At 29.8% G+C, this 19711-nt stretch overlaps 1 protein-coding gene across 1 annotated transcript; it reads left to right on the forward strand.

Annotated features, from left to right (window-relative positions):
- The first annotated feature begins 5096 nt into the window (after nucleotides 1–5096).
- Nucleotides 5097–12833, forward strand: LOC107849810 (ABC transporter G family member 1). The gene is made up of 9 exons (XM_016694366.2): nucleotides 5097–5370; nucleotides 7577–7656; nucleotides 8431–8895; nucleotides 9835–9918; nucleotides 10032–10160; nucleotides 10541–10735; nucleotides 11411–11497; nucleotides 11646–11904; nucleotides 12389–12833. Exons 1-9 carry the CDS (start codon nucleotides 5097–5099, stop codon nucleotides 12754–12756), a joined length of 1941 nt encoding a protein of 646 aa, XP_016549852.1. The 3' UTR covers nucleotides 12757–12833.
- The last annotated feature ends 6878 nt before the right edge of the window (nucleotides 12834–19711 follow it).

Below are 19711 nucleotides of genomic sequence, written 5' to 3' on the forward strand. Positions count from 1 at the left end.
AACTCTCCAAGAGTTTCAATAATTTTCAAGCGATAAGCTTATACAATATAAAGATTATCAATAAGTTTCCCAGAAACTTTTATATGCTTCAAATATTTTGAATCCTTAAAAGTTTTCATGTAAATTTTGTCAAGTGACAATACTCAACATTTCATTAGTGACATCTTCAAGTGTTTGGATTACAAATCAAATAAGTTTTATGCTTACCAAGATGCATCCTTTCATGTCACTTGATAAATGTTTCTACGTTAGCATGCTTAAATTAACATAGAATTTAGATCCTCATAATCCTTCACAATATTGCACCAATATTGTATCAAAGATATTAATGATATATCATTTCATATCGATTCACAATGTGACATAACATTTTGAGATCTCATCACTTCATTATTTTCAAGTAGCTGAACCTCTCATAAGGTTTCATAAAGTGTTATGTCGTAGGTTCTAAGAGCACATTGTCTTCTTATTACGATCATTTGCTCCTTATCCTTTTTAAGAATTATTTTATTTAGAACCGATTGGTCTACCATGCTTCACACATGCATAGATTTTATCCTTTAGGGACATAAAATAGGAGCACTTGCAGCTTAAATATGAGATGCTTTCGGCATTTGACTTGAATTATCTTTTGAATGAGGATCAGATGATGATTCCTAACATATTTCTTAGCTGCTTATAATCTCCCCTTATGTTAGGAAAACTAACATACATCCTCCTTCTTTTTTGAGGAATCCATCTTTGTGCATCATGGTATATTCACTAATCGTATACCGCACATTAACTATTAGATGGACAACGTGTGATTCCTGACATAGAACCAACTTTGAGGGTAAATTAATCATAATTTATTGGTTTGATGCATACAAGTACTTTTGTATATAATATTTCAAACCACCACATGAAGCTTTTGTTCTCAATGGTTTAACTATTTATTGAAGGCATCCGATACTAAACCATGATTATCAAGATGAATTGTCTTGATTGCACAATCTGAAAGTTATGCTCTTAACCCAATTTTATTGAGCAAATAACTTTATGAATGTCAAACTATAGGTTGACAATAAACGCACATGTGATCATCTTATATTGATGGATCTTAATAGATCACATGACTGGTGAACGAGCCCATATTCACCTTTTATAGTTTTCAGATTTTAAGGGATCCAATCTCAATATTAGTTGGTCCAACCAACTTATTATGAAAACAAGAAACATTAAAAGTAATGAAGAATTTTCTAATTCTTCAATATATGTTATATACTCAGTAGGAGTTCTCAAATGCACATCTTTGGGATATTGCAATCGTCCATATGAATTTATGAGCTTTTATACTAGTAAACTCCAAGTTTACCATGACATGTACCTTTTTTCTTTTGTAAATTTCAAATTTACTATTACATGAATAAATTTCAAATTTACTACTTCAGAAGTAGATTTCAAAATAACTTTTCTCAATTATTCAACCTCTTTCGGAGGTGAGTTGTGATACCATCACAATCAAGTGTACATTTGCATTAATAAGTTTCTCATTCCCAGGAATGGAATATAATCATACCTTAAGCGTATCAAATTATGATAGCTACTACAAACGCAAATTGAGGCATACATATGATTTATTGCTACCATATTCAATTTAAGGAATGAAACATATTTGATGAGACATGTTTCACCAAATACTCATTATTTTGCCTTAGCCATCATAATATCATCAATATGGTGCATTGAGATTTAAACTCTACATCTTATCCATATAAAAACGTCTTAGGCATAAATTCATGGGAATTGAACCTAACATATTATCATCCTTTTTGATAATATTATTTCTGAGGAATAAATTTAAAATATAAATGATTCCAAATTAATTATTCCTTTTTCCTCAAATCCAACAATAATTATATCATTTAGTAGCAAAAAAACAAATAACATACGAAATTACTAACCTTGAATTTACCTTTAGATTAATAATCTCACCTTGTTTGACAGTCTCGTGCTGATAATGTGTTATAAAATATAAAGTATGAACAAGAACAAATAGAGAGAATAAAGAGTAATTGTTATTTCTCTTGAGGGATGAAAGATCATCATATTGTTAAGAATACAAGGAACAAAACCCCTCTATTTATAGGAAAAAATACTCCTAGTTTCTATCTACTTCAAATCCTGATAGATACCAACTAGATCTATCAAGATCTTGATAAACATTCACTATAATGTAAATACATTTATAACAGGATTGATATATTTCATGCATTTTAGAACTTTAAGCATTTTTTCATATTTTTATTTTATCATAATTTTTCAATATATATTAGGAGTATTTAATTTAATAAAACAATAATTTGAAGAATTTTTTAATTTTTTTTTATGTTTGCCTATTTTTTGGCAAGTTTTTTTTTCTTCTTCTACGATGTTTGACTTTTCTTACTTTTTTGGAAAATATTTTTTCCTTTTTCTTTGAACGTGTGTTATGGGTTTTTATCTTTTTTATTTGGGTTTTTTTTTTTTTTTTTTTGACGTTGCCATTCTACTTTTTTGGGTCGAAGTTTATTGTAATTGGAAAAGGTTTTTTTGCCTACTTAGAAATTTATAAGAAAATATTCTTCATTTAATTTTAATAGATTTATTATAGCCGTTATGTAATGTCATAAATAGTTCAATATACACGCGAAGTATTTAGTTTAATAAAATAATAATTAGAAGAAAATTTTAATTATTTTTGGAAGTTTGCCATGGGTTTTGGCCTATTTTTTGGCAAGCTTTTTTCTTTTCTTCTGTAACGTTTGACTTTTCCTATTTTGTTTTTGGAAGATATGTTTTTGCTTTTTTTTGGACGTGTGTTTTGTTTTTTTGTCATTTTTATTTGGGTCAATTTTTTTATTTTCATTTTGGTTTGCCATTCTATTTTTTTTGGCTCAAGTCTATTGCAATTGGAAAAGGTTTTTCTGTCTGCCTAGAAATTTATAAGAAAATATTCTCCATTTAATTTTTAATAGGTTTATTATAGCCACTATTTAATGTCATAAATATTTCAATATATATTAGGAGTATTTAATTTAATAAAATAATAATTTGAAGAATTTTTTTTTTTTTGGATGTTTGGCATGGGTTTTTGCCTATTTTTTTTGGCAAGTTTTTTTTTTTTTTTTTGTTTTTTTTTTTTTCCTTTTTTTTTTCTTTTTTTTTTTTTGGACGTGTGCTATGGGTTTTTGTCCTTTTTATTTGGTTTTTCTTTTTTTGAGGTTTGTCATCCTACTTTTTTGACCAAGTCTATTGTAATTGGAAAGGATTTTTTGCCTCCTTACAAAACTTCTAAGAAAATATTCTTCATTTAATTTTTAATAGGTTTATTATAGACACTATTAAATATCATAAATAATAGAGAAAAAAATGAACAGTCAAATTTGTTTAAAGTAAATACTTTTAATGAAGGACAAAAAGTTAAAAAAAAAATGAATTTGTCCAAAGCAAACACTTTTAATGAAAAAAGTTTAAAAAATATTTTTAAGGCCATTCACTCTTTTAATATAGTATCTTTTCAATGATAAATGTGAAATATAATTAACATATTCAACTAAATTCAATTTTTTTTCTATGGACCGAATGTGTGTAGTGTATAGAAAAGCCATTAGATTATTAAATTCTGAACGAGTAATTTTAAAAATACAATGAATTTAACAATAAAAAATTATTGATTGTTTGGATAAGAAAAATAACCTTAAAAATAGTATTCGCTTTAAAGAGTGCTTTCACTTATCTTGAGTCGGGAATTTACTGCAAACAAACTTTCTATCCCCAAAGGTAAGACGTAAATATACTAAAATTGTGTATATTCTATTCTCTTTATACTTCAAGTATGAAATTTCACCAAATATATTATTCATTATTGTTGCAATTACTAACCAAGTTTAATTGTTTTACGTTGAAATAAGGCATATACAAGTTATCCAATAAGTGGTTATTTTTAGGTAAACCACCTTTACGTGCAGTCAAAAATAATGATCCTAATATATTATACTGCTAAGTATTTTTCTCTTTTTACGTCAACAAAATGTGAGGGTTTTCCAATTTTCGTGGATTATTATTTATTCAACTCACAAACTAATGTGAAGAGAGATTGTGTCTCCCTAGATGACGGCAACAATTTATCCTTACACCAAACAAATAGACGATGAGTAAATAATTTTTTTTCTTATAACTTACGGAGAACGTCATCGTTGATAGGAAGACGTGAAAGACGCGAATTAGGGTATAGGATTAGTCGGTAGGAGTGTGTCCGTAATAGCAGGGAGCTAGTGGTGCTTTGTTTGTATCTGTGCCTATAGTTTTTTGTTCATAGTGTTCTGCTGATATATGTTTGTGATCTCGAATAGATAGTTTATAGTATTATTACTTTGTCGGCGCCTTGTTTCTTTTATTATCTACAACGGTGTGTTATTCCATTTTTGTTGCTTATTTTTTTGTTTTTTATTTGTTTGTTATATATCTGTCTTGAACTGAGGTCTATCGGAAACAGTCTCTCCGTTTGGATTGCGTACACTTCATACAATGAATATCTTGTTGATATTGTAATTTTTTCACATCTATGATGTGTTATTTTCAAAACTCCACAAATATTTGGTATGTGTTAATGTATACATGCACTTCTATCACTTAACCATACTAAGTTAATACATACTTTAGTCATTTGACGATGGCAAGTTAAAGTTCATGTTGTGGCATAAAGACTCGCCTAGTATATATATATAAAGAATCTTTACACTATCAGATCAACTTGAAAAAGTATATTCTACGCGTTAACCTTCTAAAAAAGTAAAATCTATAATCCTTGAAAATGAAACAGATTACCTTTGATAACATATATACATATGAAGGTACACTAATGATGTAATTTTTGTTTTACTACTTAAAATAAACCCAATTAGATTTTGCATAATCTTTTTTAGTACATCATCAAATATTATCTTAGCCAATAAAGTTCCTCCCTTTTCTAACTACTATTTCCATTCTTTAATTTTCTTCCCTACCCCTCAACCTCCACTCAAGCAATCACAAAACATTATATATATGTACATAACTATACACACTCACACACAATGGATTCTCCTATTGAAATTCCAAATAACAAGTCAAAAAAGAAAGAAAGTGATCCATTAATGACCACAAGGATTAATATCTCATCTAAAGAAGGTGATAATGATGATGGAATTTACTTGACATGGAAAGATTTGTGGGTGACAGTGCCAGATAAAAAAGTGGGAAGAAGGCCAATACTTGAAGGGATTAGTGGATATGCTCAACCTGGTGAAGTTTTGGCTATTATGGGTCCTTCTGGTTGTGGTAAATCTACTCTTCTTGATGCATTGGCAGGTAATTAACTAATTAATTTGTATTTACATATCACAAGAATTATAGACAACTTTTTAGTAATTTTTAATTGCTTCTTTTTTATATATATTATTGATCTGAGATGGGAATCGAAGTCTTGGAGCAATAGTAAAGTTATTTTTGTGTGACTTATATGTCGTGAAAGCAGACACTAATATTTGCATTAGAGTAGATTGTATACGTACATAACATTTCAATTGGGATGCGAACCTTCTCTCTGGACCTTATGTGATGAATGTGAAATATTTTGTGCTCCTCGTTAAATTCTTTCGAATTCATTGAATCCTTTTTCGGGTTCTAGGACATTTTCATATTCCAATTGAACATTATCCATTTTTTTAAGAGAGTCAATTGAGTCTTACACCGTACCCTTTTATCGAAAATATTGACTCTCCATTTAGTTAAAATTAGGGATGTCAATGAGGCAGGTTGAGGCTTAAATATAATTAATACTTCATCGCCCTTTAAAGTCATAGTTAAATATTCAGGTACACAACGATAGAGACATTATATTCCAAAGTCCAATTTTCATGGGTCATTTTTTTTTTTATTCCTTACATCGGTATTTTATATCGAGTTTGGAGCTTAAAGGATAAGTTTTTCTATTTAAAAATGCAAAGGGGTATATGAAAATGAAAAAATTTCAAAACGGACAAGGTGAACACATGTTTACCTTGTCCATTATGTAGTTATCGACGCGAGTCGCATGGTAAAGTGCAAGGTAAAATCGTGATTTTACCTTACAAGATAAATTGAGTCATTTACCTTTAACGTAAAATCACGGTTTTACCTTGCACTGTATCATGCGACTCACGTCGGTAACTACATAATGGATAAGGTAAACACATGTGTTTACCTTGTTCGTTTTGAAAATTTTCCATTTTCATATGTCCCTTTGAATTTTAAATAAAAAAAAAATTTACCCTTTAGACTCCGGCCTCAAAATTTTTGGGGCCTAAAGCAGAAACTTTATTAGCCTTACCCTTGAGCCACCCCTCGAACAACTATGTGTTTTCTTTAGGTTATTTTGGTCGATTTTTTTTTTTTTTTTGGTGGAAGGGTAGTAATAATATTTGGTGAATTGGTGAGTTAGTCCAACAAAATTGAACAGCTGATTCTATGGTTGGTGACCAAGGTGTCTCACTCTTTTTTTTTTTTTTTTTTTTTAAAAAAAGACCTAATTAAGTGTAATATTGGATGAATTTCCCTAGTAAACCATGAGGTGAAAACTATATATTATTCCATATTATTATTTACTTAAGAATTGGCTGGTGATGTCCTTTCCGAAACTTATTCTAATTACACTTACAAGTCAACTTACCTTACATATAAGTAGGTTAGCGGCTTATTCACCTCATTTAATTAAATAATTATTATAAGTAAAACAATGATTGGATTGTTGAATACTAATAAAAAAAAATACTCCTCAATCCCAAATTATCCGTCTCAAATTGAGATGCCACATTGATTAAGAAAAATAATTAATAACATGGCTAGTTTACCATTATACCCCTATTAAATCATGTTTACATTTTAATCTGAAGAAAAAGTAATTAATGTAAAGGGTAAAACATGGAAAAAAAAATTGTCTCTTTTTAATTAATGAAAAAAGACAAGTAAAATGAGAAATCAAATTAAGAAATTTGTCACAAATATTTTGGGTTGGAGGGAGTACTACAATTAGGACGCAACACAAATTCTATATAGCTAAACAACATTATTTAGTATCTGTTATGATCAGGCAGAATAAGCAATACCACAAAGTAAAAGAAAAACAAGAAGAAGACACACAGATTTACGTGGAAATCCTTGCGGGGAAAACCACGAGTGGAGGAGGATTTTCACTATTATGGAGAGGAGTACAATGTAGGAGACGTAGTCTCAATGACGTATTTTAACCACGCGAAACACCCCCCTACTAAATCGCACTTATATAATACGTGCGTACAAATAAATCCTAGACCCACAGACAGACATGTCCATAGCGCCCCCACAAAAAATCACAAACATGGGTCGCACCGCAAATTTTTCAGGGCCGAATCAACAGAATTTGAGACACAAACTCTAACAGTTTCAAATCATTAAAAAAATAATATATGTTTGTTACGAATTATTTAACGTTAGATTAGTAACAAAGTTCGTGATTAATTTAATTTATCATGATAATTATATATGTGAAAATTTGCAGGAAGACTAGCTTCAAATACAAGACAAAGTGGAGATATACTCGTCAATGGACGTAAGCAGGCACTAGCTTTTGGAACTTCGGTATGAATATATTATTAATTATATTATTTTTATTCTTGGTACATATTATAAAACTTAAATTTACTTTTTACGAATTTATTTAAGTCTTTATATATAAATAGTGTATTATAACCGGTTATAGGTCATAGTAAGTTACCTATAATCATTTAATCTAGAATATCAGTTAATTTGTTGGGATAACATACAGTTGGTCTATATCAACTTTTGGCAAATTTTGATTTTGATTTTTTAATAGTTGGTTAAGTATATTTAGCTTTTTTTTAAAAAAATATATAAATAAAATCCTCAAATAGGGATAAGTATAAGCAAAGGGGGCTAGATCTTATCTTATCGGTCCTAATGAGGTAATGAATCTTCAATTATCATATTTTTTTAAAAAATTCTATCATACAAAAAATATGTAAAATTTAAATTGTTTTTAGCTATATTACCCTCAAATATGGGGCAATAACAAAAATCTAACACAGCACATATAATTAAACAATTTAATGCTTTGTTATTTGTAAATTTGAGAACATCCAGAAATCAGATGGATTAAAAGTGCACATATATATCAACCAACTCAAAGTTAAATGTGCTTAACCAAAAATCACGAGGACGAAAATAGTACTTATATCTTTATTCAAGGGACTAAAACTGCTAATTCCCCGAAGCTATGGTACATAATTACACGTAGTTATCTTTTCAGGAGTCTAAATCTCGATTTATAAATATTTTTTCCATCGTCATTGCACATAATTCACAACTCTTTTTTTTTTTTTTTTTCCAACACAGGCCTATGTGACTCAAGATGACACCCTAATGACAACACTGACAGTAAAAGAAACAGTATATTATTCAGCTCAATTGCAACTTCCTCAATCAATGTCATTACATGAAAAGAAAGAAAGAGCAGACGAAACAATAAAAGAAATGGGATTACAAGAAGCAATGAACACAAGAATTGGTGGATGGAGTTTAAAAGGACTAAGTGGTGGACAAAAAAGAAGAGTTAGTATCTGTATTGAGATATTAACAAGGCCAAAATTATTGTTTCTTGATGAACCTACAAGTGGTTTGGATAGTGCAGCATCTTATCATGTGATGAATAGAATTATCAAGATTGCACAAGAAGATAAGAGGACAATTGTGGCATCAATTCATCAACCTAGTAGTGAAGTTTTTGAGCTATTTGATAACCTTTGCCTTCTTTCTTATGGTAAAACAATTTATTTTGGCTCAAGTTCCAAAGCAAATGAGGTATGTGAAGTTTGGATTACTTTAACTTTTAGGGTGTATTTGGTACGATGGAAGTTATTTTTCTGAATAATGTTTTTAATCAGGGAAGTTATTTATTTTCGGTGTTTGGTTATCGACAAATGTTTTTCTTCAAAAGGGAAAAATGACTTTCTTCACTTATAACCTAGGCCAGAAGTTATTTTTCTTAGAGAAAATGATTTGTTTCCACACTAAATTATAAACGAAATTGCTGAAACACACTCAAACTTTAGGAGGGTCCTATTACTCCTGACTAATTAAAACCGTATTTTTGACAACCTTAGTGCCTACATGTCACATACGTGTGCCTACGTGGACCTTCATTGTATTCATTGATGTGCCATGTATGTGCCACGTATGTGCCACATAGGCACTAAGGTTACCAAAAATACAATTTTAATTAGTCCAGGGGTAATAGGACCCTCCTTAAGTTCAGGTGTGTCTCAGCAATTTCGTTTATAGTTCATGGTGGAAACAGTGCATTTACCCTTTTTCTTATAACTATCTTAACTTTTAATTGCTATAACGATTGTTATTGTATAACCTATAGTTTATAAGTTCGAGTCGTAGAATCAGTCACTGATGCATGCGTCAAAGTAGGTTGTCATCATCACACCCTCTTGAGGTGCGTCCTTTCCATAGATCCTGCTTGAATGCAGGATGCTTCGTTCACTGGCCGCCCTTATTTATTTATTTTTTCTTTACTCAAAAGGTTTTATCAAAATTTTCTCATATTTGCTAATATTATTATTAATTTTTAGCATATATTTTCCCACATTCTTTAATAATTCACCAATTTTATCAAATTTTTTTAATGAAAAATGACTTCCATCCTATCGAAACAGAGTTGTTCAGTAGTAATCTAATGGTACAATATTGAAGGATTTACTAATGGGTCTTTACTTCTTATATTTGCTCTAGTTTTTTGCTATCAATGGATTTCCTTGCCCATATATGAGGAACCCTTCTGATCATTTTCTTAGAACAATTAACAAGGATTTTGATGTAAGTTTATTTAGATAGATTTAATTACAATGAATTCTGAATTTTTAGTTACATTAGAACAAGTTTTTTGTCTTAATCTTTGAAATATAATATTGTTTTGTTTGATTAATTAGGATATTGAGGAAGGATTTGGCAAAAACACAATTAGCTCAGGGAAAGCAATTGACACTCTTGTCATGTCTTATGAATCATCAGAAGCTTGCCTTAATGTTAGGCAAAGGGTACTCACCATTTCCCAAAAGGTAAAAATGTCCTCAAAATATATCGCTAAATAGCTTGTAGCAGAAATATTTTAAAAATCCTTTACTAAGCAATCGTGAAAAAGGATCAACAATAAGTTTTTACTATTTAGTGATAAAAATTGTCTATCGCTAATTTCTGCTCTTTTGTAGTTGCTATATTTAAATTTGCTATAGGTACCGGAGAGGTTACTAAGTTATATGTAACATAGGTTAATGCATGTAGAAGTTATCACACACTCCTTTTGGAGTTCGGGCCTTCCCCTAATCCTATGTGAATACAGAATACTTTCTGCACCGAACCATCCTTTTTAAGTTTTAACATGTACTGAAGTTAAAAGTCGATTGTTATTTTAACTCGTATTCATGTGTATGCGTAGTAGAATGGACGGTTGCTCGAAAACAAGGGAAGTCAAGCAGGGTTCATCACACAATGTCGAGTTCTAACACAGAGATCTTTCATCAATATGTATCGTGATTTGGGATATTATTGGCTTCGATTTCTCATTTATCTTGCACTTTGCTTGTGCATTGGCACTGTGTTCCATGAAATTGGCTCTGGTTATGGTTCCATTCAGGTAAATATTTATTTATTTATTTATTTACGCCATCAGTATATTTTAACTAGTTATAACAAGTAAGCTAGTGATTGAATACTACCTTCATTTAATCAAATGGACAATTATGAATTAACAATAGATCAATAGACTCATTAGCTAAAAATTAATGAGCTAAATACTTGTAGCAATTTGTTTTTCTTAAGTCAAACTACATAAACTTTGACCAATATTTTAAGATGTACTTATTTCATTATATTGCTATAATGAAATATTAAATTACAACTTATAGTACTTTTCGTATAGTTTTTGAATATCTAAATTTAGATTTAAAATATTAAATGTCTAATCTAAATTTAAGATCCAAAAGCTAGTCAAGTTGATCACTCTCAAAAAGCAATGACGATTATTTTGGGACGGAGGGAGTAATCATTCAATGGTGGACCATAGTGGAATGAATATTGATCCCTCCAGCGGCCTTAACTAGAGGTCTTAGATTCGAGTCTTAAAATGGAAAAATCTTGATAGGGAGCGCAACACGCCTCCCGCACCCTTTTAATGTACCTTGTACGACGTAAATTCAAATTAATCAGGATCTTAACGCCGATACTAAACATCGAGTGAGAAACACATTGAAAAAGATTATTTTTTTTTCCAATTAGATTTAAATGTTTTCTTGATTCTTCTCCTATGCAGGCTAGAAGCTCAATGCTTGTATTTGTGGTTGGCTTCTTAACATTCATGGCAATCGGTGGATTCCCTTCCTTTGTGGAAGAAATGAAAGTAATATTCTTTTGCCCATCTTGTCCATTCATTTTTTCAAATATTATCATCCTACTATAACCAATTATAACAGGTCAATTACATCAATATGTATTATATTCAATTAATAATAATACGTATCATAGTGATCTGATCGTGTAAATTTCAGCTCTTTACGCGCGAAAGGCTAAATGGTCACTATGGTGTGGGTGCATTTGTCATTGGCAACACATTATCTTCAACTCCATTCTTGTTATTGATCTCTTTGGTTCCCGGAGCAGTGGCTTATTATCTTGCTGATGTTCAAAAAGGGATTGATCGTTTTTCCTATTTTTTCCTAATGTTATTTGCTTGCATGATGCTAGTTGAGAGCCTAATGATGATTGTTGCAAGTATTGTCCCTGACTTTCTCATGGGAATTATAACAGGTAAAGGTGATCCATAGATAAAAATGAGTGAGTTACGTTGAGTCAAATTTGAACGAGTCAAAAAATAATAACTATCAGGAAATTGCTAATTTCCGACAAAATTTGGCTCGCCGATAAAGGACTTTAGATTCGAAAATATGTTATCGACGAAATGTCTTAGTGATTTTCTGATAGTGAATGTCATTAGTAAATGTATAATCTATTGAACGAAGTCATCAATAGATTATATATTGACTCATCAATAGTTTATTGAGTCCTTTCGAGTTTAGTCTATTAAACGAAGTCAATAAGCAAGTTATAATATATACTATTCGGATACATACTCCAAAAATACTTCCACACTGATATCACCTTGATCCTTCAAAGATAATGTATTTTTTGAAGACTCAATTCAAGCAATGTAGGTCATAATCAACCCCTTAAATTCGAGTAGATTAGACGAACTAGTAGAATAATGAGTTGATTTTGTCATCTCTAATCGCAGGTGCTGGAATTCAAGGAATAATGATGCTTAATGGAGGCTTTTTTCGATTGCCAAAAGATCTTCCAATGCCAATTTGGAAATATCCAGTGTACTATTTAGCCTTCCACAAATATGCAATTCAAGGTTTTTACAAGAATGAGTATGAAACTTTTACATATTTTACTAACAGCAGACATGCTGTGATAGTTACTCGTGATGAAATATTGAGAGATATTTTTCAAGTAGATTTGAGTTATTCTAAATGGGGAGATATTGCTATTGTTCTTGGGATGGTGATTTTATATAGGTTAATTTTTCTTAGTATTATTAAGGGTAAAGAGAAGTTTAGGCCTGTGTTAAGAGGTTTTAAATATCGTTGTAGCATATAAAATAGATTATCTATGGATATGCTGTGACTGTAATTATGTAATTATGCATTATGCTGAATATGTTGTGTTACAATCGATATTACACTTTTCAAGTATGGTATTCTAATTATTTCAATTTACGTGACAATGAGGCTCACCAATTGATGTGTTCTTGATTGGTCTTGTCAAGTTTGTCCACTATCCCAACTCAAAGATTTAAGGATCACAAATACATTTAAACTATCACAATTTTGAGTTTTGATTTGAACAACTGAACTATTGAGAATATGAATTTCCTTACTTTATGATTTATGCCTATTTTACCATTGTTATTAATAATTCAGATTTTTTAAATTTATTTCCCAGCACTACTAAATTACAAATTAGAGTTGTCTTCCGCATAGATCATAAATGGCTTAGCACATCCCTCCATTACCCCACTTTATTGTCTATAAAAATATTGATATCATTTTTAGAGGTATCAATAATCGTCATCGATTCCTCCCCATAGAAGAAATTCTTACCTAGCAATATTTTGTTTCAATGATTATACTTATTGATGGTATTGATTATTTGTTGTGATTGATCTAATAAAGATTGATTATGATTGAATTGGTGGACATTTGAGAGGAATCAAATAAAGATTGATTATGATTGAATTGGTGGACATTTGAGAGGATAAGGGTGGAAACGTTGGGATATGAGTGATATAGCATTTGATTTCAGATAAGGGTGACAGACATTAATTGTCTGGTATATTTGATACATGAATTGAGTTCGTCCATTGCATGTCATGACTAGTGGGTAGACAGACCCATATCATATGTGTACACTATGCTTTTGGATAATTTGATGGTTTCTTGAAGTGAACCAAGTTATATTTTGCCATTTACGTTTGGTTCCTTGTGTGAAGCATTGGTTATTGATATCATTTGAAGTGGTCCAATTATTTGACATATCATTTGAATCCTTGTGTGGTCGGCTATTTGACATGTTGTTTCGATCCTTGTATGATTTGGTCATTTTATTTATATCATATTTAGATTCATGTGTTGTCCGATTATTTGAATCCTTGTAAGGCCGACATATTATTTGGATACTTGTGCGGTCTTGTTAATTGACATTATGCTAGTATGTTAGAATTCTTGTGTGGTTCAGTTATTGTCGGTATATGATCCCTTATGGATGTTGAAACGGTAATGAAATCTTGATAAATAAAATAGCAAGTTGCATTGAGCATAATCACCTTTGTTGATTTAGTGATTGAGCATAAATAGCCTAATTGAAGTTGTTGAACACCTAAATGTTTTCTATGGACATGTAATTGTCTTGATATATGATAATATAACCATGAAAGTGTAGCAAGCTAGATAGTTATATATATATATATACGTATAACATTTAATTATTTAATATTAAATAATTTTATCTATTGCGGAGATTTTTAATAAAGTGTAAAAATTTAAATCACTTTTTCAAAAATTCTTCACACTTAAATATAATAATGTAAACATAAACTATAAGCACATATATGTTTCACCACTAAAAGTTTGAAGTGGTTGATGGATCATCGTGTTTCCGTTTGTCATGCAGTACCTCTTTTCTTGTTGTTAGAGGCTAAGAGTGGCTTGTAAATTTAAACCATATTTGTGATACAATTGTTTTTCTTTTTTTCTATATATTTAAAGTTTTTCCTTATTTTTAAAGACGAATATTTACATAATCATTGATTATATTCTTATTACGTACTTAAAACTTTTAAAAATTTGATATTTTTTAGATTTTTCTAATGCTAATGCTTTTATATTTATTTCTAAATTTTTTAAATTTTCTTAAAATCAAATTTAGTTGATTTAGGGAAAAATTATTAGTTGTCATTAATTCTGATGACTTCTAATAAAGAAACGTTTTATCCTAAATATATTTAATTGATTTTCAACTCTTAAATATTAGGAAAAAATAGTGAAAAGACGTTGTTGAATAAAGCAGAGACTTTTAATGAAGGACAAAAAGTCCAAACAACATTTCTAAGGGCCTTCACACTTTTGATATATTATTATACGCGCCTCGCGCGTGAATTTTATTTAATGAATTCAATTTGATAAAATCACTTTGATATTATAAAAGAAAGTATGTCTGGATTAATAAGTAAACCAATGGTTTTATTAAATCCGAAAATCACTTAAATATAAAATTAATATATTCATACAAAACCATATAAAATCATTTAAAACAAACTTTAAACTAATTAAGAAAAATATCAAGGTTATAGAATGGTACCTCAAACATGAGAAGAGAAGCCAGGTGTAAGATAATATATATTCAAAACACATGACTATGAATATAATTGATATACTTTACGTAGAACATGAAATATATATAATTAAATCTAACTAAAAATTTAGAAGTGTTACATTTTATAGTAAAAAAAATAAAAATAAAAAATCTTGTATTAATTGGTCCTTACATTTTATACTTAAAAAAAAAAAAAAAAAAAAATCTTGTATTAATTGGTCCTTTTTGATAAGAAAGATCTTTATTCTTTGAAGTCGATAATCTTGTGGACAAATTTTTTATTTTATTCTAGTTCTGAAAATAAGAAGAGAAGACATAAAATAGATGCAGATTAGATTTAAATACAATTAACGATTATATTGCAAAACGTAAATTAAATATTCATCAAAATAAAACATCATTCTTCAATAATCGTAAAAGAAAACTTAGAAACTGAATATCAAAACAAAGAAAACGAAGTAAAATAATATAGAGAACAAACAAATATGTATATGCTAAAAATATATTAAATTGGTTTGATCAATTGTTGATGTACATATGAGTGATCTAAACGAAAAAGGGTTAATATTGAGATAATAGTTTCTCCTAAAAGAAAAAGGATCCCCAATTTATAGAACTACAAGCCTTTTTTCCTAAAAAAGAAATTACCTGAATATAATTTTTTTATTGAAAAATTAAAAATCAAATATGTTAAATTCTTTTCCCTTCCTTCAAAGGTAAAAGTCAAATCTATAAGGAAAAAATAGGGCCAATCCTAATACTGCATCAAACAATTGGGTACGAAAATTATTTATATAGATAAAATTATGGTAACAATTAGGTATGAAAATTATTTAATTATGGTAACAATTTTCACAACTTAATTTTTTATTTTTATTATATTTTAAAGGACTAAGTCCTTTTTCATATTACTTTTAAGTTTGACTTTATTTTACCATAATTGGGGAGCATACAGAGGGAAAAACTGACAATTATATTAATATATTTTATTTTATCAATGTTTTAGTTAATATGATTGGAACCAATAAAGTATTTAGTTATAATTTTTATACTTTAAATAAGGAAAGATTTAAGAATTAAAATTTTAGTCAATTTTAATAGGATGATAATTAAATGACTATAATTAGATAAAAGCGTGAAAAGACGATTTTCTCTATTACAGAGATTTTTAATGAAGAGCAAAAAGTTCAATTCACTTTTGTAAGGGTCTTCACACTTTTAATATTATATATATATATATATATATATATATATATATAACCACACGTGCGTTCCACGTGAATACCCTGCCTCGAAATACATAATACTGTAAAAAGGACTATTTTAGCTATGTTTTGGATATGCATTCGAAATATAATTTAAGGTAAGTTAGAAATTGTTGGGAAACAATAGTAAATTCACTATCAATTGTGAAATTCAATAAAATAAACTGCAACAATTGTGAAATTCAATATAATAAACTGCAATAATGATAATATTTCTTCTATAATAGTATTACAAGTTATAATAACAACAACAACAACAATAATGATGATGATGATGATGATGATGAAGAAGAAGAAGAAGAAGAACAACAATATTATTAAATAATAATCTAACAATAATAATATTAGTAATATAATAACATAATAGTGTGTAATAATATTACCACTTCAATAATAATATTATAATAAATATAATAACTGTAACAATAATATAGTTACTTCTTAATAAGTTAATAATACTGAATATTAAATAAATATTATAACGATATAATTTTAAGTAGTATATTCATTATACTTGAGTCGTGCTAGACACTATCCTAAGAAACTATTTTCGCAATGTGAAATATTTTCCGGGATTAAACAAGCACTTCCGTGATTAATTAAAGGATATCCGAAGTTAAGTAAGTTTTTTCTAATTAATCAGAGGATACAGGAATCAACAAAAATTTAATATAAACCAACAACTTAAATGTCAAACCAAGAGATGATTGAATAAAATAAGTTTAAGATGAGAGAGGAGAAGAAACTTTAGTGTATGATAAGAGTAATGAAAAGAGAATGTGTTGATTTTTTTTTTTCGCTTGAAAATGGTCTACCAATTTATAGAAGTAATGAGGAGGTTTAATACAAAATTAATACACTTGCTTAATATTTTTCTTTGGGACAAAGAAAAAATACTTGGCCACTACTCAAAGAAAAATATTTGGTCTCCTAATATTTAACTTTACACATGTTAAAATTAAGCACCAATAATTATTATTATTTCATTGAAATTTACTTTCTCTCAAAGTAAAAATTAAAATATCATTTAAATTATTTTAAAATATCTAACAATCCCCCATATATTTTAAAATAATTTATAAGTAAAAAGAATTTACCTTGTTGGATTTATATGGATAAAATGGAATAGGTTTGGTGTCTTTTGGACTATGAATCAAACTTAGACCGATAAAATTTAATTTACAGAATTATTGGTGAAATATAATATTTCTATGGATCAAATAATTCTTATTGTAAGCCAGAGATGTTATCAATCACATTTTGACTGTAATTTTGTTGTTCAACGCAATTTTGCGCTAATAGGCCATGCACGTGTCTGGTATTCATGAGAGCTCTAGAGACTAGTCCAAAGCCTCATAGGAGCGACCTCATTCCACTTCTCATATAGGTTAATTCATCAAGTGTACAATGTTTTAAATACACCACCCGTAAAGGCTATGAATTCATTAAGAGTTAATAACTCATCCCTCAATTTTAGTAGCAGTTCAAGCACTCTCAATACGTGCGCAGTGCCAATGTCGACTTGTTATTACCTATATGAACCTACTTCGTGGGATCTCCAATCACATAGGTTGGGTTACCATCTCTATTGACAATCATATTGGCCTTAATCCCATCTCTTTTGAAGTTTGAAGAACTAATTTTCTTCCCACAGGTTTAGTTCGTGAATCGGCCGAATTCAATTCTGAGTTCACATAATCAACGAAAATTATTCCATCTCTCAGCAGCTGCTTAACAATATTATGCCCCAATTTCATGTGTCTACTCTTACAATTGTAAGGTTTATTCTTCGAAACAGCAATTGCGGCTTAACAATCACAGTGTATATACACGGGAGGCACCAAATCATCTTTGTTTAAAGGGATATTAGATAATAGATCATCCTTTTTCAAAGGGATATTAGGTGACAAATCATCCTTCTTAGAAGGGCTTTGAGGCAACAGATCATCCTTTTTAAAAAAGATATTTGCTAAGAAATTTCTTAGCCATTCAGCCTCAGTACCAGCTACCTCCATAGCTACAAACTCTGATTCCATAGCTAATCTAGCAATAATTGTCTGTTTAGCTGATCTCCACGATACTGCACCACCATCTAACGTGAACACATAACCACTAGTGAATTTCGTCTCATCTGAATCAGATATCTAGTTTGCATCACAATATCCATCTAAAGTAGAAGGAAATTCACTATATAGAATACCATAATTCATAGTTCCTGTCACACCTCTTTTTTTTTTACGTACTCCAAAAATGTATATTTTAAGTCCGAAAGGGTTTTATTATTTAAGTGACAAGAAATAAAAATTTATTTCGGAAAAGGATTATTTACATTTATTATTCAGAGTCGCCACTTGGCATAATTCGGTGTGCCAAGTCACCTTTGGAAAATCCTTTTCGAAACCATTTGACTCTTAAACTGGTTTTGCGAACAGAGATTCCGGCTAAGAAATTCTGTTGACCGAGGGGAAGGTGTTAGGCACCCCTCGATCCCGTGGTTCAGCCACGGTCGCTTGGGTAGAGTGTATCAACTATTTTGGCATTACGAAATGTAGAAACCACACAAAAGCACGCAAAATAATCAAACAGTAAACAAAACAAAACAAAATGTAAAGTCCAGTCCAATTATTACAACCCGAAATAAAAATACTAAAATAACCTACACTAGTCCTAAACTATGCTTTACCCGATGCCTCGGGCATTGATCACGAGCATCCTTTGCGTACAAAATTCTTCGGGGCATTCTCCGGTGAGTAAATACAAATTACTTCGGGGCATTCCCCGGTTAAATAAATACACTTTGAATCGAATGCGATAAAGTAGAAAACATTCAACACTTACTCCACATTCACATCCAACAAAGCACTTAATTCTAAAATTTGCCTACCAGAACCTATATTGCCTATCCATTTCAACATGGCATAAATCTATTACATTCACTCAATGTTTACTTATTTCGGATTGAATGAAAATAATAATAAACCCACGTTAATCTATTTCATCCCTTTTTATCAAGTTCTCAATTCCACCCCCACTAGCTTCGTTTTTATCAATCAACAATCAATACATGGTCAAATTCTTTCCTCAACCCACCATAGCCGAATCAACAAACGTAATGATCAATATCAACAATAAAACCAACAAACATAATAACACCACACATAATCACAACCAATTCGACACACCAAGATAAATAAAAGAGAGCGGGTTAAGAAATGGACCTTCCGAATATTCTGGCTTGATTAAGAAAAATAAAGCCGTTCCGAAACCCCGAGCCGAACCTCAACAATGACCAAACTCGACCCCAAACAGTCTCATACCACTCAGCATCGCAAAGCAAAGCCCTAATCTAGCCGAAATAAAAGACGGAGATAACACTGATACGACCTGTTAAAACGAATGAGACCAATTTCTAGGAT

This window comes from Capsicum annuum, chromosome 12 (assembly GCF_002878395.1).
Source record: "Capsicum annuum cultivar UCD-10X-F1 chromosome 12, UCD10Xv1.1, whole genome shotgun sequence".
In the NCBI taxonomy this organism is placed as follows: domain Eukaryota; kingdom Viridiplantae; phylum Streptophyta; class Magnoliopsida; order Solanales; family Solanaceae; genus Capsicum; species Capsicum annuum.